Below are 22,490 nucleotides of genomic sequence, written 5' to 3' on the forward strand. Positions count from 1 at the left end.
GGTTGAATCATTATTATATCAGAGCATAGCAAAACAGACATGTATTACAGATTATTACTTTAAGACCAAATAGGAAATTATATGAGTTGTCATCACGGGCATTTTCTGCAGTGCATGCATGCGTCTGTGAGCTTGTACATGTCTGGGTCTGTAACTGTGTGTGACCGCGGGTGCATGTGAATTAATAAAATGCGTTGTACTGTAGCAGCTTCATGACACATGATACTGACAAAGGGTCCCAAGACTCCCGGTTGGAGCCGCTCAGTGCTCAACATGAAACACCCATCACCCCAGACATGTCTACCAAGCTGAAAAAGTTGCCTCCTTCATGTACGATAATGAATAATGCACATCGTGGAAGGAAAAAAAAACACTCCATGCCTTCTGTATGAATAATGAAGGTAATGTGTTTGTGCGGATTGTCTGATTAGGTGAGAGCCTGTCATATATCTTGTCCCTTAAGGGTACGAACCCAGCTCCCTTTGATTTCTCCACATCTGAAAATGATGCAGAAATGATTTTGTAATTGATCCCGGTGTGATTGATCTACAATCAATTGTTGTCACGCCGCCGTCGGGGCCCCGCCGGCCTCTGATGGATGACCCTGTCGATACCTGTAATGCCATTCAGGTCTATTGACCTTTCTCTGAGGCATGTTAGCGCCGCGCGGCCCGGTCATTATGGCTGTGATCCAGATGCCAGGGGTCGGCGTCAGGGGGACGCTCCATCTATCAGAGGGAAACGAAGAGGGAAGAGACATAGAGGAAGAAGAAGGAGACAGAGAAAAAGGGCAAGAAGTAGAAGAGAGAGAGAGAGAGAGAGAGAGAAAGAGTGAAAGACTGGCTGGATGGATGGATGGATGGGAAAGGAGCAGTTTTTACTAGGCTTCAACCGCTATGGCATTTTGAAGGCAGATAATGATATTTATGGATGAAGCTGCTTGATAGATGATATTTTGGTCATATATTCGCATCTTTAAATTTTGACCATTTTCATGGCAAAAATCTTTTCCCCCAAAATTGTATTCTCGTCAGGGTGGAAAAAGCCTCTGAAACAGCTCTAAATGCTATAATAATAAGAAAAAGAAGAAGAAGAATAACAAGAAGATCAAGAAGATCAAGGAGATTGTGACAATTGTGTGTTCTGTTTCGCAAGCACATGCGAAGATACAATTAAATACAATTACATGACAATGTGCCATTGAAATCATGTATAATGAGGGTATTCGAGAGTCATAGACATTATTTTGATGGCATTTCTGCTTTATGAGACACAGTGAAAAGAGACAGAAAAGATGGGAAAGAGGGGATGTAACAAGCAACAAAGCTTCCAGGCCGATTTTGAACCCAATATGTTGCATTCACATTCTACTAGGTGCCTTAGCCACTGTCTGTATTCATGTTCCTGGTCATGTATGCTACAAGCTTAAAGATAAAATCCATGTATATATACATGGATTTGAATATGCAGTCCAATCAAAGTGCCTCATTAGAATCAATTCAGGTTAAGGTCTTCCCATAGACAACCAATGTAGTATTGATCAATTCTACAATAAATATGTAATCAATCAAAATGCATCATATGCTTCATATCAGAGGTGGACCACACTGACTGGACCAGATCAGATCTTTAATGAAAGGCCAATATCGGCCCCATATATATCGGTTTCTGGCAGCCACTGCTGTATAGAAAGCCCTAGCCAAGCTGAGGCTGGAGCAAAAGATGTTTGATCACTCCCTCACTGTGTGGATTGCAATATCACATTAGGCATGTGAGCGCTTCCATCAAACTGTCATTCCGACACGCGCTAACTTGTTGTTTGTAATGTCTTCTATTTTTATACGGCTTGTGCTCGGTCGCCGCGTCGTCGTGATCAGGTTTCTATCCGCCACAGCAGCAGGAGCTACATTTCTAAATTAAGCCTCATGAATTATTCTCGCATTGAATTTCCTATTGTGCCCCCACTACATTGAAAAAAGTTTTTCTTTTTCTTAAAGCAGATGGTTTAGAAGTTCTAAAGACCAAGGATGTTATCTGTGGAAGACAAAATAACTACTGTATGAATAACATTGAGTGTGTGGAGATCTCTCCCGGTAAAGTTTTTCTTTATCTCCAGTAGTATTCCCGGAGGAATCACTTTTCCAAGATTCCAAGATTCACATTCCTCCTCTGTACATCGCCTACTTCCACTACTCTCCTTCCATCTTTATTCTCTCTAAGATGTCACATAATTTAAACTGCACCATGCTTTCCATCAACGTGTATTGTTATTACAGTATAATGTATTGTTATTAAGTCTAAATCTGGAAGCACATTAGTGGTTCTGAACCTTAAAAGCATTGCCAACCAGACTTTGATGATTTCTGTCATTTCAGGTGAATAACTGATTGCACTGAAGCTGTAATACTCCAAGCTTTGATAAACAAACCAGGAGCTCTGTACAAACAGCCCATTGACCTATCGCTAAGTGAATCCGCATCTCTCTGCAAATGGCACTCACCATTTCCTACAATAATTAGAGATAATTTCACTTACATTGCCATGGTACAGTACGCTCTAAGGCTTTATGAAAGGCGATGTATTTATTGAAAGTGCGTGGCATTGCCATGACTACACTGTGAAAGTAGAGGTACAAGACCTACAAGGAGGACTTTGCTCTGAGTGCTTTTCCTTTCCTGGCCTCTTACATTTTTACATTCACATTTTAGTCTTTATTATGTTTTTATCGATAGTGAGTACCATCACCAATACCACCACCAATCTGTGTGTTTCTCTCCATGCTGACATGCTTAGTAGTTTATAGAATAAAACAAAAATGTTAATTTTACTCAAACACGTACCTATAAATAGTAAAACCAGGGAAACTGATAATTTTGCAGTGGTCTCAATTTTTTCCAGAGCTGTATGTCCAGTCAACCTGATCCAGATGTTCACAACATAGGGTAACACTACACTTGCATTAAAAGCCCATTAGAAGCAGAGATTCACTTTTCTTACAATATAATCATCAGACAAACTACATTCATTCAATAGCATGTCTTTAACTAAAGAGTTGTCCCATAACGTTTTCAAAGCCCTACATTATTTTTCCATATTGTGTTCATTATATCATCCTCTGATTCTAATAATTATAATGTACTCATCCTGTCTTCCACACTGACAGTTGTATAGCACCTTTTTTTTTTGTTTGCTGGAAAGCAGGATTCGAGACAGGTTCAAGTAAGCATCCAATGAGCACAACGGCTAGAACTCGGAGTATATGTGTGCGTGTGTGTGTGTGTGTGTGTCAGTGTGTGAGCGTGTACCCCACCTCCCCCTACCCTCCCCTTGCTCTTGATTAAACTGTTAGTGACTGTACGAGAGGCAGGGAACCCCGGGGGAGAGAGGGGAGCGGGGTGGGGGGGGGGGCGCCTGCTGAAGCCGGCAGCCCTGATAAGCGGCAGCTCTCCTCCCGCTGGAAGCCACAGCATCTCTTATCTCCCATAGCTTCTGATGCCGGGGCTCCAACCTGTTATTGAGAGTGTCAGCGACAGCCGCCCGACAACTCCCCCAGGCCCGGAGAATGAAGGAGTGTACCTCTTAGCCCCCATTCCCCCCCCCCCCCCCCCCCCCCCCCAACAACTACATATCCTACATTCTTCTGTCCAACGCCCCGGATTGGCTCTCCTTTTCGCATGTGAAGCAGCAGCAAGAACAGAGCGTGTGTAGTAATATTGATGTTATCACCCAAATCGACTGAGGGGGCATGTTTTCATCACTCCTCTTTCAGTGTGTGCAGTACAGTATCTCTCTCTCTCTCTCTCTCTCTAGAGGGGATCTTTATCTCTCTCTCTTTCAGTATGCCGGGTGTTGGTAAGGATTTTATGCATTTGACTCGGCTAAGACCGATATGGGTTTTTGAAGGCCGATACCAGTGTTTTTGGATTGAAGCTACAGATAGCTAATATTTTGTGTTATTTTGTAATGTCATTTTAATATCATTTAACATCTTTAAATTTGAACAGTTTCAAGCCATAAATGATAAAAGAATTTTGCAGTCCCATTTTTTTCAATGGGACACTAAAACTCTCCCAGGATAATAATAAGAAAAAGAGGAACAAGGAAAAGAGCAAGAAGAAGAACAAGAAGAAGTAGAACATATTCATGCATACTTATGCATACATGTATACGCGTGGAATCTGATCAAAATGTCTTATTAGAGTCAATTACTACTCATAGACAACCCGTGTGGGATTGATCAATTCTACAATATGTAATTAAACAAACTGCATCAGATCCATCAGTTAAGGAGGTGGCTACAAATTGCAGGTGTTACTGTACAGCTGGGACTTAGGCTACCTTTCCTTTGCCGAGGAAGGGCACATCGTCCATGACTCTCTAGCTGGAGGCAACAGAAACAACAGTGATGCCATTTCTACCTGCGGTCATGACGTTTCTACCCATGGTGACGGGATTTCTACCTGCCATGATGATGTTTCTGCCTGCAGTGATGATGTTTCTACCCACTGTAACAGAGTTTCTACCCACAGCGATGACGTTTTTACCCGTACCAACAACGTTTCTACCCATGGCGATGACGTTTCTACCAGCGGTGACAACGTTTTTAGCCATAGCATTAAGGTTTCTACCCATGACGATGACGTTTCTACCAGCGGTGACAACGTTTTTAGCCATAGCATTAAGGTTTCTACCCATGACGATGACGTTTCTACCAGCGGTGACAAGGTTTTTACCCGTACCAAAAAGGTTTTTACCCATGACGATGATGTTGTACCAGTGGTGACGACATTGTTACCTGTAGCAACAAGGTTTCTACCCATGACAATGACGTTTCTACCAGTGGTGACAACGTTTTTACCCATACCAACAAGGTTTCTACCCATGACGATGATGTTGTACCAGTGGTGACAAGGTTTTTACCCATACCAACAAGGTTTCTACCCATGACGATGATGTTGTACCAGTGGTGACAATGTTGTTACCTGTAGCATCAAGGTTTCTACCCATGGCAATGGCGTTTCTACCAGCGGTGACAGCATTTTTTACCCGTAGCAACAAGGTTTCTACCCATGGCGTTCATGTTTTTACTAGTGGTGGCAACATTTTTACCTGTAGCATTAAGGTTTCTACTAGTGGCGGTGATGTTTCTACATGTGGCGATGGCATTTCTATCCACTTTGATAGAACTTGGTAGAGTATGGATTGCATTGCCACTTGGCTGACTGGCTGAGATCTGATCACCTCCGGAGGTGGTCTGGCAGATCTCATTCCCATTGCACTGCATGCTGTGAGCATTTACACCTTGCATTAACATGTGTTTTTCCTTAATCAGATCCAGATACAAACTGCATTTTAATACCATCTCCCTGTCCCTCTCTCCATTCCTGCCAGAACTCTCACCTCTTCGCCTCCTCCCTTTCCCTCTCTCTCTCTTTCTTTCTCAATGGCAGGCAGTACAGCGGCAAGATGCTACGTGGAGGTCGTTAATTACAAAGTGTGGTTACATATCACTTTAATGGCCCCCCGACTGCAGATTAGAACGTTATGACCACCATTATACCGTTGCAGTTTATAACTCTGTTAAACAGGATTTAGCAGTGGGGGCTGATCCCACCTCAGCTCCTCCCCACTCATTTTCCTCCTCACCCCAAGCCAGGCAGCGGCGACCTTGGCGTGGGGAGAGCCGCGGCGGACGCCTGGGGCAAAAGGGGCTCTGGGCTTGCAACCACTGCTGATTTATGAGGACAAATTCTGTACTGAGAAGGTCTTGTGCAATCCCGGAAACCTTGGGAATGATCAGTCTCAGTCCCACTGAACCAGAGGTTTTTGAATTAGTGTTACTGTGCAGAGCGGAATGCTTGAAGGCTTTTTTTTCCCACTATCAACAAGTACAGTCTGTCTTTGCTTGAGCCAGCACGGTCTAGCAGTTGTTTTTGCATATTCTTATTTATGCATTGCTCTAAATCACTGAACTTGTTTGCATTTTATGTTTGAGTGTGTCTACAACTAATCAATCGCAAAGTGCTTGAAGGAGACTGTTGATTAAAAGAAAAATAGCAACGTTTTTATATCCTTATTTGCTGAAGAACTTCTCTTTGATGAATATTTCTGTACAAGGAGGGACATTGTGTAGTGGCTACATTGTCTAGGAACTATAAAGCTAGTGTCCGTTAGCATCGTCACAAAATTATGATCTTTCAGTGTCTGGAAAGAAAAAAATATTCAAATGATCGGCCTACATGATGTAGAATCTTTGCTCTCTATCATGATGCTAAGAACTACAAGATCATATTTGGACACACTTCCCACAGGCTTCCCACAACTTGCCATAACCACAAAATGCTAACAGCACATAAATTACCATTAGCCTTGGTTAGCTAGTTAGCATTTTGTGACCCTCGATCAAATCACTTCATTCATCATCTACTGTTAAAAGAGCTACAGAGATGTAACTGACTCTGTTACTTGTCTATGTGTTGCAGAGTCTTAGTGGGATAGAGCTGTGAGTCGGACTAAGTGACACCAAACTCCATCACCATGTGTTTCTGGAGGGCCGAGGAGGATCGCGTGGCGCCGAGCCTGGCCCAGACACAGTAACTGCAGCCAGGGGGTCGCCCGATGGCCTCCCAGCCTCCCCACGCCTCACCTCGCTCAGTGCTCCTGCCGGCACCCTTCGCCCGTCGGTGTGATGAAGACGGCCAGCCGGGCCCAGACCCGCAGCAGTCCTCCGCTGGTCCAGATGAGGCGCTACGCCCCCGGGGTGTATCCTTTCCTCTTCCCGTCGGTCATCAGCTCGCTACCGCTGCCGCCGCCTCCGTCGCCACAGAGGCTGCAGATCCAACAGCCGTCCAGCAGCGGCAGCACACCGTCGCCTGCTGGTGAGTACTGCTGCAACCCTCCCCTAACACTGGCTTTACCTGCTGGTCTCCAGTGCTTTATGCAACCTTTCAAATATACAGTATTAGTGGTGGCAGGATGGCCTAGTGATTAGTCAGGCCTTCCCCCAACTGGAGGGCTGAAGTTCGATCCCCTGTGCTTGAGCAAGATACTTAACCCCTACCTGCTCCAGGGGCATTGCATGTAGCTGACCCTGCACCCATTACAATCATATGATGATTGTCCTTTGGAATGATGTGTAGAGGCTTTGCAGTTGCAAATTTCCTTGGTGTCATCACGGAGGTCCAGTGGAGAGAATTAGCTATACGCAAATCATATCTAAATGTCTAAACCTAGAAAAAGAGATACCTGAAAAAGATTGTTGTGGTTTGGCTGTAGGTCAATTCAGTAATAAAAGTCTGAAAAGGTCATTTGTTTCCACATTTTGGTCATATAAACTCTTTTGTCTAGTCCAAGAAGAGTCAGTTCAGTTAACATGAACAAACTGCTGGTTTTTGGCGTTGTTAGCTGGCTAACTAATTTAGCAACTGGGTTTAATGTTAAGAACAACTAGCTACTACTAATACTAGTGTCTACTAGATATGTTAACTAGTGTGCAAATCAGATGTGTTTACAACAAGGCAGTGATAGTTGCCCAAACACAAAATCAACGTATCACTGGTGAAATTATCAGTTCCCAATCAAAAACAGCAGAGAAATTAACCATGTCTACTCAGTTCGGTTGAGATCGCCAAGTTGTGTAGTTCTTAACGTGTAAACAGTCATATTCTCATTTGTTCTGCAGTCAAAATCTTCTGATCACTCCTTTTGAATGCTTAAGTGCCTCTCAGAAACGTCTGAATAATGACTGAATTGGAGCGGCTCATTCAGGATTACCTCCATTCGTTCTGAATGGTACCCAGCTGCACAGCAAAGAAAATGAGGGAGTTGGCTTTGTTGCCGGGAGATGAAGTTAATCAGACAGAACACGGCGATAAGCATCCCAGACAACAGTGGATAATCCAGATATAGCCGCATGGGTCCCGGTGTTCTTTTCACACCGTAACTGGCCCCTAGTGCTTTTCCCACTGCTGTAGCAATATTTTGACAGCCTCTCTGGCTTGTGTTGCCTAAGCCTGTGCTCTGCTGTTTCCAACCTTCTTCTCTGCACATTTATCCCTCCCCCCCTCCCCCCAACCACCATCTAAAAATCTGCTCCGACATGAAAACCACCAGGCAGGTTCACCCTGGGGGGATTCTTCGCTCAGCTACCCCAGCGAGGACGCTCTGAGAGGCGGAAGAGCTCAGGTGTGTGCTGGGTTCTGTGCTGCTGAACTCTGTAGTGCAAATAGACACAACATAAGAGAATCATGCAATTTCAATATTGGTTGTTTCTGTCGAGATGAGTTTTTTTATTGCTGTTGATAAATTGCACCTTCCACAAATCTAATGAGAAATCGAGCGGAAGACAAATGAAATGTCGAATTTCCAAGTCAAACTGTCCCACTGGAAAGGCTCCAGTATCCCCTCTCTCTCTCTCCCTCTCCCTCTCCCTCTCTCTCTCTCTCTCTCTCGTCCTCCATGGCAGCAAGAGCTTTTAGACTGAAAAGCCTTGAAAACTCATTGAAACTCCACTAGAGATCAATATGAGTGTGTGTCTACAATTTGTGATGAAAATGAAGCCAATTATATAGTATGTACACAGTGCTCCAGCCTCGGTGTGGACAACACTCTGCATTAAAGTCCAACTGCTCATTTTCTCTGCAATTTGCTTAATGGAGATAAATATGCCACAGACCAGGCTCTCTGATCTATTGCACAAGTTTGATTAATCATTTAGTTATACCACCGACTTAAATCAAAGGGCCAAATGATTGCTACTTCCTATTACGAGTTCCAAAAATAGTAGCTACATAATTTTGTATTAAATATGCCACTGGACTAAGTCAAGTTGGGAGCAAGATAAAAAAAATATGCCAATACATTAAAAAATGACCAGGGCAAGACAAAGTTTAGACATGAAATAGGCAGCGTCGATCATAAGAAAAACGAAAAGAAAGTACATGAAAAAGAGAATAGATGCAGTCTTTCTCCTTGATCTTCCTTTGGTCTGCGAAGCGGACCGAAGCGGAGACTGTTTTATTTACAGCGTCAGAGGCAAAGAAATAAATTACGAGCCTGTCTGATACAGGTACGTCTGAACGCGTCTGAACTCCGGACATCAAGGAAATCCAGATGAAACGAGTCGTAAGGTAATGAGCACTGTCGCGGGTACGACTCGAATGTACACAAACGACGCAGCCTGTCGCACCGTCCCCGGGGAGAGACGGAGAGTCGCTCGCTGCTGTTCGGTCTGCGGTCAGGTTGTCCCACCAGCCCGCCCCCCACCCCCCTCGCCCGCCTTCTCCCAACTTTCGCTGGGGGGGTTTGCAAAGAAAACCCAACTTTTCTGCAAACATCAGATACCTCTTGGGAACTCCAGTGGCCCAGTCAACATCAGTGAGGTACTGGAGTGTGTGTGTGTGTGTGTGTGTGTGTGTGTGTGTGTGTGTGTGTGTGTGTGTGTGTGTGTGTGCACATGTGTATGAGAAAAAAAGGGAGCGAGAGAGACAAAGGAAAATAAACAATCGAGCTCACACATAAATTTGGAATTTCACATTTATTCCCTTGCAACCACTATCGACATTAGGGTTCGACTCATACGGCTTTCTGAAGGCTGATAGTCAATATTATGTGTCAATATGTAACAGCTTTAAATTTGACTATTTTGCCCAAAAAATATTCAGTGTTTTCTCCAGAACTGTATTCTTGTCAGGGTGGAAAAGCCTCTGAAACAGTGTTTAAAACTCTCCATTGAAATCCAGGTTACTACTACTACTACTAATAAAAAAATATATTCATTCATACTTGTGTGGAATCCTATCAAAACGTTTCATTAGAATCGATTCAGACTAAGTTCTTCCCATAGACAACCATTGTAGTATTGACCAATTTTACAACAAATATGTAATCAATGAAACTGCATCATATCCATTATATCAGAGGCTGGACCAGATCTGATTTTTAATAACAGGCCGATATCAGCCTCATATATTGGATATAATCCTAGCTGAGACTGGAGCAAAAGAGGTTTGACACTGACTGGCCCACATCAGATTTCTCATTAAAGGTCAATGCTGACACAAAATATGGGTCTAACCCTAGCACAGGCATCATTATTAGACTCTAACACAAAAAAAAAAAAATCGCATCACACAAGCATGTCAGCGAGCCGGTTAATGGATCCTGTCGTTCATACCCTAACAGCCTCTACCCATCTGTCATTTCCCCTCCCCTTGCTCTTGTCCCGTCTGGCCTGGGGGAGGGGGGGGGGGGGGGGGCGGGGCGGGTACCTGCACTTCCAACCTGTCAGAGTCTTACCTGTTCATGACCCCACCGAGGCTTATCAAAGCTTTCATCTGACAAGGGGAGCGTCAACGCGTTCCGTTCTGTTATGGAGCGGCTTGCGGAAACATTCCTTCTCCTCGCCCAGGAAATGTTCCCTCACACGGCACCGCAGGGCTTCGAGCGGAGGGTGTGTCCCGTCAACCAGGAGGTCACAGTTTACCCTCCTTTTATTTACCACTACATCACTGATAATAACCGCTTCAGGTAGCGTCTGTGCACGCAAGGCACCGTGAAAGATTTAATTGATTGAGACACTGATAACTAGAAACCATCTAGAAACGTCCTGCATTAGTATGTAGTGTTAGTATGTACTAGTACTTATGTTTGTGTTGAAATTTTTCGCCCATTTTTCCAAGCTTTACACAGTTTTTTTTCAGTGATTATATTGTGAAATTGTGATTATGCAATCGCTCACAAAAGAGGCAATTTTTGTGCATTATCTGTTCCCTTGATGTTAAAAGCCTTTCAAATTGTTGTGGTCTGTCACAACTCCAAAGCTCAACCGTTCATGGATAATAACAGGTTAGAGTTAGTCACAGTGTTTTCTTGTGCGATCTGATTTAGATCTGAGCACAGACCTGTTATCTCACTGTGCATTAGCCTTTGGACCATTGCTGTCTGACTCAATCCTTCGACTCTGCTGTTGTAAGAGGCAATGCTCTTCTTGGTCATATGCAGTGCTTTGTATGAGGCTGAACGGTGTATTGTTTAAGAGTGCTACGTGAAGCGTCATTACCACATTCATTTTGACACATTAGTATAATTACCATAAACAAACGAGACCATCGGCGAGAAGATTGTCAGCCTCTAGCGGCCTCTACACTGCATTTTGCACTGTTTGTCAGATTTGGCGGGAAATCAGTGGAATTGCTTTATGGCACAAAACAGGAAGAGGGCGCTGTTCTTCTTTCTAGCAATGGCAGACGGTGGAAGGAGTGAAAGGACGATGGAAAAATCGCTTCCAACATGTTTATCCTCTTCATTAAAGCCAAAGAGAAAACATATGGGACAAGTAGAGACTTCCTCTTGGCGATAGGACGAAACAAGGTTTATGGGGAATGTGGTTTTAATTTTGAGACATGCTAGCACTAACAATACTGTTGGTGTGAGATGGAGGCTGCCAATCGTCTTGACCATGCTCTCATTTGATTACAGTAATTAAACCAAGGTATCACAATGAATTTGACAATGATATATGATGTTTGAAAATGCTCCACATTGCACCTTGAAGGAGGCACTTAAAGCGTGACTCATGAGCCGAGAGACCGGTGTCAGACAGAATTCATAATCCAATTACACCAAGAGGAAGCTTACTTGAAATTTCCTTGTAATGGAACCCATCTGTGCAGCACATACTACAGTCAGTCAGGCCTTGGAGACGCCACACACACACACACACACACACACACACACAGACATGCACTCACACAGCAATATGAATACAAGGACATATATACACCATTCGCTTTAATGCATTCCCTGTGCAGCTCTAATAACAGACTGATTCAAGGTGTCTGCACAGTTACTGATCTGATATTCCGGCTGTCAGTTCGCTATCATACTTACAAACCCACACATACACACACTGACACATATATTCTTTATTTTCCAGACTTATCCACTCCTCTTTTTTTCTACCCCTTCCTTTGTCTTTCTGGCTCATCTCAAGCGAGCGTCTGCCTGACTGTCTGTCAGTGTTTCCCTGTTGTTATTTTAGAATCCATCGCGGGGTATTTAGGTCACATGCGGTTTCTAGCCCTGGCAAAGTATGAATAATGCAGACTTCTCTCATTACACCATGTGCTAACCCTCTGGATTGAAAATCAATGTGCACTCAAGTGGCTGGCAAATGAATGGGAGTAACATGCCAGCCGCCCCGCTACCGAGGAGAGCGCGTTCTCGATCTGACGCTATACCCTAAGGTTTAATAACGCTGCTATTTTAACAGGTTCCAAGCCTTTACCGAATACAATATGCCTCGCATCTGCCGTCTGTGAAAGGCGTCTTCGTCTTCATTCATCCGAGGGGGTGGCTGTGATGAGAAAAGGGTTGCGCAGAAGAAGAAAGAGAAAGACTCTTGGTCATCGTCAATGCATAGAGGAATGTGTGAAAAATAGACCATTGTCGGGGCGTATGACTGATCGAAAGCGGGGCTGGGGATTTTTTTTACCCCCACTGTTCTCAACCTTTGAGTGCACTCCCTCCTACAGTTCAACCATAGTTCACATTGCCAGGAGTCTCCTCGACACCCCCCCCCCGCTCCCCACCCTCCCACCCCATCCAGCGCTTTGGAAAATCTTATGCGTACACGCGGCCGCACATTCCATTCCGTAGACCGACCATGTATAATACATGATCCGCGATTTGGCTGTGTTTTTGGGAAGTTGCCCGCGTGGCTGCCCCCGAACGCCGATCGCATCGGCCGCGGGTTTTATGGCGGAGGTTTTTTATGTTTTTTTTTTTTTAGGAGAGACACAACAACATCTGGCACACATCTGGAGCTGTTTAATGAGAGGCTTTACTTAGGGCCGGCCATCAATCCACTCCACTCAGGAGTTGTCAAGAGACTTCAACCCTCGTCTCTTCCCCTGGCAAGCCGAAAAAACCGCTGTGGATACATGAACGATAACACGGGCAGTTTGAAGAGATGATGTGAGGAGAGGCTTAAAAAAAAATGTGCGAGGTGCAAAACTTAACTGGGAAGGCTTTGGAGATGCATCTTACGGAATTTGCTCTCCACAGTAATAAGCAACTTGTCGTCTAAGCTGTGTTGATTACAGAGCTTACTGTAGTTTAGTGATACCATTTACGTGCCTTCCACTTCTGGGCAGACCGAGGGCTTTTCTGTGCTGCGTTTGTGCCTCCGAAAGCATGAGAATCTGCTTGATAACAGGGACGAGATTGTTGCTGGCACTGAATCCGAACTCCTTTTCGGTTTCTCCTTTGTAGACCAAATCGACTTCTTTGTCAACAAACCCTGCAATATTCCTGTTAAAGTGACACCAGCGTCGTGTCATTTGTCCCTGCGTGTCAGTCAGAGGTAAATACCCAAACGCACATCTTAATGTATAGCCTCCACTGCCTGTGGTCACAGCGGATTCTCCATGGTAGCTGCCCATAAATCAAGAAAATGGCTCCTTTTGTACGTTCATTAATAGGCACAACATGCGTCCATACAAAACCCCAACTATTCTTTGAATGGACTTTGATTGAAAGCCAGCCTTTTTAACAGCGGCATTCTTATTCTCGCCCTGTAGCAGCTTGTCTGGCTGTCCTGGCTCTAATTTATTACCCCTTGAAGATGAGACAATGAAAAAGCAGTTCTCAGAGCACTGTTTGCATTGAGAGGCCCGGAGCACAAAGCAGCCGGAGAGCATCTCATTGTTCGGCCGGGCCGGCGGAGATGCGGCTCGCTTCAAAGATCGCTTCTTTTTTGGAGGCGGTGGGTGGTAAAGGGAGTGGAGGAGGGGGCTCCGAGCCAAACCGTGAGGAGGAGATTTCATCACGGGAAGGGATGTGGGGGCAGGGAGAGAGCGGGGCGGAGCTAGAGATCCAGGAGTCAAACGCAGGCCAACGTGAACTTTCCAGTGCTAAATTTGATTCTCATCTAGAGGAAGCTTTCCTTTGCCCAGGTTTGTGCCCGGCAGAGGATGCAGACACTTTGAAATATGGTCCAGGGGCTTGAGATTTAAAAAAATGATCAGAGGAAGTATATCCTGTTTCTGCACCTAGGGTTTTTATAAGACTCTTAAGTGGCAAAGCGAATAGAACATGGTAGTCGCAGTGAAAAAAGAAAAAAAAATGAACGGCGAAGTCCAGTTTTCACACTGTGTTTCCCTCCATTTGATCTCGACTCAGAAATGGAAAAAAGGGGGCGGGAAATGAGTGGTATTCTTAAGCTCCCCACAAAGAAGCTATTTAATGTGTGTCTGCGAGTTGTGCGTATGAACCTGCAATTATATGTGGGACTGAGCGGCGAGTCCAAGTCTGCACTCAGAGATAAGTTGGAGGGATGTTCGCTCTCATTCACAGAGAGCCAGAGCGCATTACGCTGCTAAATGGGCTACAGATACTCCACAACATTTCTGTCAAATCTGCACTCACACTCTAAAATACACTCTGAAATGGAAAAAAAAAAACCGCCCATGCTGCCGCTTGTGGAATCCCGAGCTAGTCCATCAGTCATATAGAGATCGTATGGCCAGCTTGCGTTCAGACGTGTGAAAGTGGCCAGTTCCCACAGACGCTGTGAGCCCCGCTGTCTCTGCTGTGATCCGTCACGCCGCGGCGTACACACTGAGCGGCTGTGTTTGCGGTGTGTGCGCGCCTCGGTCAGGCCCTTTGTATAGGCACAGCGCTATATTTAGCCCCTGGTCACAATTTAGCTCCTAGCTCATCAATTTCATTAGGCTGAGTGTGCACAGCAAGCATGCGGCTATTGGATAAAGTGCGTCTTGGTATAAAGGTAGGCTGAAAGAGATAGCATTATCAGGGCTGGAGGGCCATCGCATAGAGGCTGCTTTCTTCAATCTCTCCATTTGCTGCTTGGCTGCAGGTTCCATGCGCAGCCCATGAACAGATCCCTCTAATCGAGTGAGTTTGTCTTGGGGGAAGGCCAGCAGACTGTGGAGCTTTTTTTTTTTTTTGGTTGAGAGGATGAACAAAAGGCTGTTTATGTGTGGAGGCTGTTCTCACATAGAGGGAGCCGGGTTAGCTGTGTCTATTTGTGCCGATGCAGGGAGGCAGGCTTTGAAAAGCGCTAAGCCACATACTCCTGGGCTCTGCACAGCAGCAGCAGCAGCAGCACGCCGTACGGCTCCAGCTACTGATTAACAACCGCTGGATGTATGGAGCCGAGAAAACAGCCGAGACAAAAGACGGACGAATAACAAACGGCTCAATGACAGATTGATGGTTTAGCTCGCAACAGCATTGTACTCGACTAGTTCAACCAGCAGTTAAAATAAGGCATTAAACGATCTGTATGAGTAATGACAGACGAGGGAAACTGAATTGAATGCCATGGAATGTTATATTGATTGAATATTGATTGAAGTTGATTTTGCATGGGTCTGAACTCTTTATATGCAGTGCAGGCCAATTTGCTCCATCTTTCAGAGGAGGAAACCTTATTGTGCCTTTTAATCAAGAGCTAGGGTTAGCTAGTTTATAGCTAGGAGATAGTAAGTCTCTCTCTTTCTCCCTCTTTCCCTCCCCCCATACGACTCCTCTTTGGATGCCTCGGACAAAGACTTGACCCACTGCCCTGAACCAGCTCATGAATGAGAAACCACTAGCAGTGAATCTACCGGGCCGTCTGTTTAACCCGCAGAAGTCACGAGTTGAAATTGCCAGCTTTTGCTTGTTTCTTGACTTGATGGGAAACAGTGAAGAGAAAAGGAGTAGCAGGGAGTAGCTTTAGTACTTTGTTTAGGAAATGTTGAATTAAAGCATTGATGGGATATGAAATATTCTATTTTTATTTATTTTCTTTGCTCTTACATGATCGCCCCATGGTCACAGGAATATTGTAACCTTTGCACTCTGTGGTTTTGGTAATCTAGAAACTGAAGTCACTGGAGTCACTCTGGAAAAGGGTCTTGGGACACCCAGCTGTCCTTGAGGGGGTCCCAAGTAAAATAATGAATAGTTTAATTTTGTTAGAATTTAATTCCCTACAAATTATCCAATTACAAAATGTATAAGAATGACTATTGTAATCATAGGTTTCCCTCTCACCACTATTATCTGCCCATGTACAGTGTAGACAGTTCTACACAATACAGATCTTCCCCTTTTGGGCTCCTGGGGCAAAATCTTATCAAATGGAGGTATGTAGCCTCATGTGGGTGTATCTAGGGGTCTGTGACATGAAAATGTTTGATAACCTACAGTGTAAATGTAAATGTAGACTGTATCGGGTGAGGGAGACAAGCAGAAAATAACAGGGAATAGAGTGGGAAGAGCGAGGAGAGGAGGGGGAGAACTGGAGGGAAGGAGGATTTTTGGAAAAGGGGATGAGAGCAAGAGGAGGAGAGGGAGAGGTGGGACGGGGGGCGGGGGGGGGGTTGACTCTCCCATCCTGTGGTCCGGGTCACTGTTGGCCCTCAGGAAGGCCCTTCTGCATTCCTGTCCTCTGGGTGACCCCCTCCTCTAGGGCCGCAGGACTTATTGGGGTAATCAGCCCCTGTCAGCACCTTGGTTATGCTGCATGGACTCAATCCAATAATGTGAATGGGACGTGTAATAGCACCTGATGAAAAGTAAGTTTGTTTGCGCTGAAAGGAGTCCCTCCGAGTTTTTCCTTTTCCCCTCCACTTCTTTTTCGCCGCCAACATTTATTCTCTCCACGCCGTCGTCTTGTTTACATCTGGGGATGGGAAACCATGTGCCACAGAGGGCAAACACCAGGGATGCAGGGATACTCAGTGCCCCCCCCCACCTTTTTATTTGTAGAGTAGTTAATCATCTTTTTAGGCTGATATAAGGCTATAGTATACAGCATAGTCAGTAGTAGGCCAGGAGTGCAGGTTTTCCTTCCAACCAAACACTACAGCAGCTCAGTGGTTCTCACACCTTCAGCCAGAGAGGAGGAACTGGACTGAGCTGCAGTAGTGTTTGTTTTGGATTGAAAACCTGCAGACTCCTGGGCCTCCGTGGCACATGTTGGCTATCGCTGGCTCACATGCATGCCAAACATGGAAGTCTCAATCTCTGTTACTGTCATCTCCTCTTGTAGTCATCTTTATACTCCTCTTTTTTTCCCTGAGCCAAATGCATGTCAGCAGTCAAGAGTGAGACATTTCACTCCTCTACAGCTGTACTCTATCAAACTACATCACTCCTCTATAGCTGTGCACTTTCAAACTGTATCAAAACTTTTTACATGATCATGTCTTTTGATATTGCATCGTATTAGTAAAGGGAAGTAAAAGTTGAATTTTACTTTGAAGTTTGACATCTTAGCTGTGATTTTTCACACACCTCCCACAATTCCCCTCTCAAATGCAAATTAATTTAGATGAGAATGTACATTTCTGTTAGTTTGCATGGACTGCTGCCATATAGCGGTGTGATGATATATATACTGTATATACAGTACTGTGCAAAAGTCTTAGGCACCCTAGATTTTTTATATAAATTTCTTAGAAGCCTTAGTTGTTTATTTGTTTTCTGCATTAGTGTGTCAGTAGACTGCTGTTTATTGTAAATTTTTGATATTCAGAAACTTTTCATTTCATTAGTTTCGAAAGCATCTTCGCTTTATGGATTTCTTTGACATATGCCTAAGACTTTTGTATATATAGCTAAATCTTTTTATGAAGATAAGACATATCCTAGTATGTAATATTAAATCACTTTGTTGTATAAGCATTGCTTCTGCATAAGCATTTAACATGCTATAAGCTGTGTTTGCTAACAGTTCAATTGCTAACTAGCTAGCCAAGTATGCAAACTTAGAGGAGGTGAATGAAGCTGGTCAAGCGAGAGAGCTGAAATCATTCAAATAAACTTCAATAAACTGACAAATAATTGTCTGTATACAGTGAGGAATAGGAATATGCCATAGGACTGTACAGAATCTGTGCTTGTTACTGTCTTGCTGTATGAATGTTTGGGAGTCTTGTATTTTTCTTGGGGATGGTGAGGCTCACGGGGAGAAAACAGCAGAAGAAGAGCGCGGCTGAAAAGTATTGATTTTCTGGCACCGGCCTGCTTAGATTAAGAAATGCCAATACGAGGATTCCACCCCGACTCTCTGGTTCATGTTGAGTTCACTTGTCATTTTCTATAATTCTGACAAAATCAAGATGCTTAACCGTGATGTAGTTAGCCATGCTAGGCCGCCCTAGGGCTTTCTGATTGAATTAGGCGTCTGTGTTCTGCCATTTGGTACCAGGCTGAAGTATTCCCAACACTTAATGGGGGGGCAAAAGTTATTTACTGTTTTCAAAGAGGGGGTTTAAAAAAATGAACACTGCCGCTGTTCATAAATTCAGCAATTAGGAGTCTTCCCCGCTTTCTTACGGCCAGTGTAACTGTTTTCTTTTCCCAAACATACAATGGCGTGTACACAAAACATTGGTAAACATCAGTATTTAGATTTTTTAGGCATATGCCTTGCTGTTTGACTGCTGCTTTACAGTGAGTTTATCTCTTAATTTATAAGACTTGTACACAAACCAACCAACAGGTATAATATGTACTGGTAACTTTACTTTTAAGTGCATTGTGATGCATTACAAGCAGGCCAACAGAAGCGTAAATTAACTTTTCTTGCAATATAATCATCAGACAAACATCTGAAAATGACATTCAATCATTAAGTATACAGTTGTCTTATAAAGTATCCAACCTCCTAATTTTCTGCACATTTTGTTTATTACATCATGCTCTGAGTATAATGTTAATAATGACAATGTGCTTATAATGCGCTTATGAAATCTTATGAGCACCACTTCAAATAAAGTGTTACCCAGTGCGCGATTGCCTGCTGTGTATCTTGTGTCGTTGCCGTGTTTCGTTGTCCGTGTGAGAGTATGTCTGTGAGAGTGTGTGTGTGTGTGTGTGTGTGTGTGTGTGCGTGCGTGTCTGAGATGGCCATCAATAGAATGAGTGCGGAGGGAGAGATTAGGCGACTTTGTGCGCTAATCCCTGTGAAATCACCGGCCCCGGGGGTGAGGTGGGGAGATAGCCGAGCGCCTCTCTGATCAGACGGGCCGAGGCTCACCGCGCGAAGCCGCCTGAATGCCCGGTAATCCCTCCCCGAGCCACGGAGAAGCCCCCGCCTGACTGATGGGCAGCTCCCTCCCTGCAAACGCCGGGCTCTTTCCCTCTGAAACGCAGTTCATCACGGCCAGGACTGGGGGAAGACTACAGGTGGGTTAAGGAGGCGAGGGCCGAGGTGATGATTAGCGGGGAGAGCTGAGGAGGAAGTTGACTCTGCTGCCAAATAATCATTGTTATCGTAGCGTCATTTCTTTGCTTTTGTCTCACAGTTTAATTAAAGCTGGGGTAGCCAATTTTTTTAGTCCCAATAAATGTCCATTTTGCTACGCTCTATCACTGATTGCTATAATACAATAGTGATCCAACCTATATCCAGTTCATGAAAGCTTTTCCATTTGCTGTCCTAAACACCGGGAGTCTGGTAGGTCTTTGCTGGTAAAAATGATGAAGTGATGCATTTTACTTTCCAGTTTGTTCAGAATAACTAGAAGAAGAACTGGGTAGTTAGCATGAGCAGCGATAGCCACCATGGCTGAACAGACAAAGAACAGAGCGCCACCTACAGAAACTCAAACTGCATCAACAGAAAATCCAAGCTCCGCCCCCACACTGTTTGATTGACAGGTGATCTCTGGGAAGTGCGGTGCAGAAACACCACAGCAATGAGCGCTTAGCACCAAAGATGGAGAGAAAAAAAAAAAAAACACAGCAATGAGTGTTTAGTACCAAAGATGGAGACAAAATTAAAAAACAAAAACAACAAAAAAAAGAGTCTCTAGCAGATTACCACTTTAACGAATTGCAAACGAATTGCGTTTGAGAGGAGAATGAGAGGATGTCGGGGATAGACTAATGATAACATTATGTTGCGTTGTCTGTGGCACGATATGGAGACAAATACACAAACACATGCGTTCACGCTCATGCACGTACATGTGGTCGCAAACGCACACAAACGCCCGCGCGCACACTGCGGATATGATTGGAAATGAAAATGATCCGTCACACAATGTTTTGCAGGAGACAGAAAAGTAAACAATGGAGGCAGTCACATTAAGACACTTAGACTGAAGTGTAATTACTGCATCTCCATCGACCCAAATTTCCAGCAGGGGACCCATTGCTGAAGGTACTTAGGCTGTTAACAGTAAATGAGCTCACTTTATTGCCTTCTAGTTTGTAATGGGGCTCCCCTCCATACCTCTGGCCAACGCTACACGTCCTTAACCAATCAAGATCAACCTGCACAGTCAATGTTTATTAGCTATTGTCTTGTACAGAGCAGACAATAATGTGCACTTGGCTTGAAATGCTCTGTCATGACCATGGGAGGCTTGTGCTCATGACTTCTACTTAGCATGGTTCAATTTCTAGCCGTGCAGTTGAGGGGCAGAGGCAGTTTATTACTTCTGCTGATCCTAGTCTCATGTCTTCCACAGGCCAGCCAAATACATCATTTCATGAAGTTAGTTGGCTTCTGTTTCCCAGATTGCTCGTCAACTACAGTGCTGCTGTGGAGGGTATCTGCAAACCCATATATGGGGTTGATATTAGTCTTTTATTTTAACATCATTAAATCATTACTACATTAATTTTAGACATTAGTATAATTACGGTAAACAAACAAGATCGTAGCGCAGGGGATTAGCAGCCTCTACTAGTCTCTGCACTGCATTTTACATTGCCACCATTTTGGATTTGGCAGGAAGGATAGGAACTTTTACTTTACAAGTAAGACACAACTTTATTCCAGTTCAACTGTTGTTACTGTATAGTTTCAACTTCACATTAGCTTACCTGCTCAGAATGCATATTGGCTGCTATCAGCTCTTATCCTTCTTCTTGCTCTTCAAAAGAAACAGGAAGGGGGAGGATGGATATGGAGCAACATGTAGCACACGTTAGGTTTTTGGGAAATGTGGTCTTAAAGGAATAGTTCACCCAAAAATGAAGGTTTTGTCATTGTCTAATCAGATAGTGAAGTTTGTAGTCTCTTTCTGTAACCAGTTCCCAGTCCACTAAAGTTGTTTTGGAGAAGGCATGACATGAAGGCTGTGCTAGCTAACTCTGTGTATGTTACAAACTTCACAGAGAAAAACAAAATTCTGGGGGAACCAAAAATATAAACAAAGATATTTTTGCTGCTTAATATTTTAGTTCCAACTATATTGAGCTAGCAAAGTAGTTTTGACTTACAAATGTGGAGTTTGGTCAATGCTAACGAAACATTTTGGCTAACGGGCTGCTATGAGACTGAAAGACAGCTAACCTAGCACACTAGAGTAGAGTGGAACTACTCTTCGTGACAATACATTGGGTTAATGATGTGGTTATCCTGATTATTTCAGGACTGTAGTGACTTCAACTACAGCAACAGTTGATTCTTCACACCTAGCTAGGCGCCGTATCTGTTCGCCTACAAACACGTAGAGTGAGGCAGCCCCTCCTTTCTATTCTGGGGGAAATACTGAATACTTGAAATGTTTTTAAAGATAAATATTGGCTATCAGAAGCTTTATTCAAAATATTAGTATTGGCTCCATTGTCAGCTGTCAAAACCCCATGCCCTACTATTGTGTTTTTGAGAGCTAAGCACCTTTTACCTCTTTACTAAGAAAGCTGTTGTGATTTGTTGTTTTAGTTTCATATATAAGATAAGGGAATGAGAATTGCCCCTTGTCCTCAAAATGTAGCAAAAGTCCCTTGAGCAAGACACTTAACTGCTAGCTGCTCAGTGGCCAGCCACAAAATACTGAGGCTGTACCCCTAGATGTACGAATGATGTATGAAGCGTAATGTAATGTGTATGAGGGTGTATGGCAGGGTGTTGCAGACAAGAACACCATTTGCTCAGTCAGCCCGTCCTGGTGTGTAAAGGTATAAAAGAAAACGTCTCGTTCGATGTTGAATTGAGACACAATCTACAAGCAAGTCCGTCTTGGTGATTTGTGCGGTCATAAATATGCTTTTGAATATCTTTTAAAACTTTCAGATGGAGTAAACACTTCCTGTGTTTCTATAGGACTGCACAGTTTAATAATGCATAACTGTCCTACTTCTCTCCATCTATTTGAATTTTACTATCCTCAGCCAGGCCTCCTTGTCCTGGATACAGCCTCATGAATTGCTCATTTTTTTTGTTGTATTTGCTCATTAACGAGAACATTTGCATTTGAATTTCGTGATTCATGGAACTGGCAGTGGTTTGACCGGGTGAGAATGGCTGAGGATTGAAATTAGATTAACATTAATTCAAGAAAGCAGCTGGAAAGATAGCCGCACCACGGCCATAAATCATGCAATTCAAATGGTCACGTGGCTAACAAGTAATTACAAGTGTAAACAACACGGAGTGATTCATGGGGCCGGATCCCGTTCCTTGACCTGTAGTTCTTTTACATTCACGTTCCTCCCACCATTGCTGTGGTCTCATGTAG

At 44.0% G+C, this 22,490-nt stretch overlaps 1 protein-coding gene across 1 annotated transcript in view; it reads left to right on the forward strand.

Moving 5' to 3' along the window:
• Positions 1-6,688: 6,688 nt before the first annotated feature.
• Positions 6,689-22,490, forward strand: part of LOC139659922 (retinoic acid receptor beta-like) — an 81,166-nt gene continuing 65,364 nt past the window's right edge. The window contains 1 exon segment of the mRNA XM_071537981.1: positions 6,689-6,878. Coding sequence (XP_071394082.1) covers positions 6,689-6,878 — 190 coding nt within the window.

Source organism: Centroberyx affinis, unplaced genomic scaffold, assembly GCF_046629955.1.
Source record: "Centroberyx affinis isolate AG114_WGS23_722 - 3 ecotype Tasmania unplaced genomic scaffold, CSIRO-AGI_Caff_v1 ptg000018l_1, whole genome shotgun sequence".
Lineage (NCBI taxonomy): Eukaryota > Metazoa > Chordata > Actinopteri > Beryciformes > Berycidae > Centroberyx > Centroberyx affinis.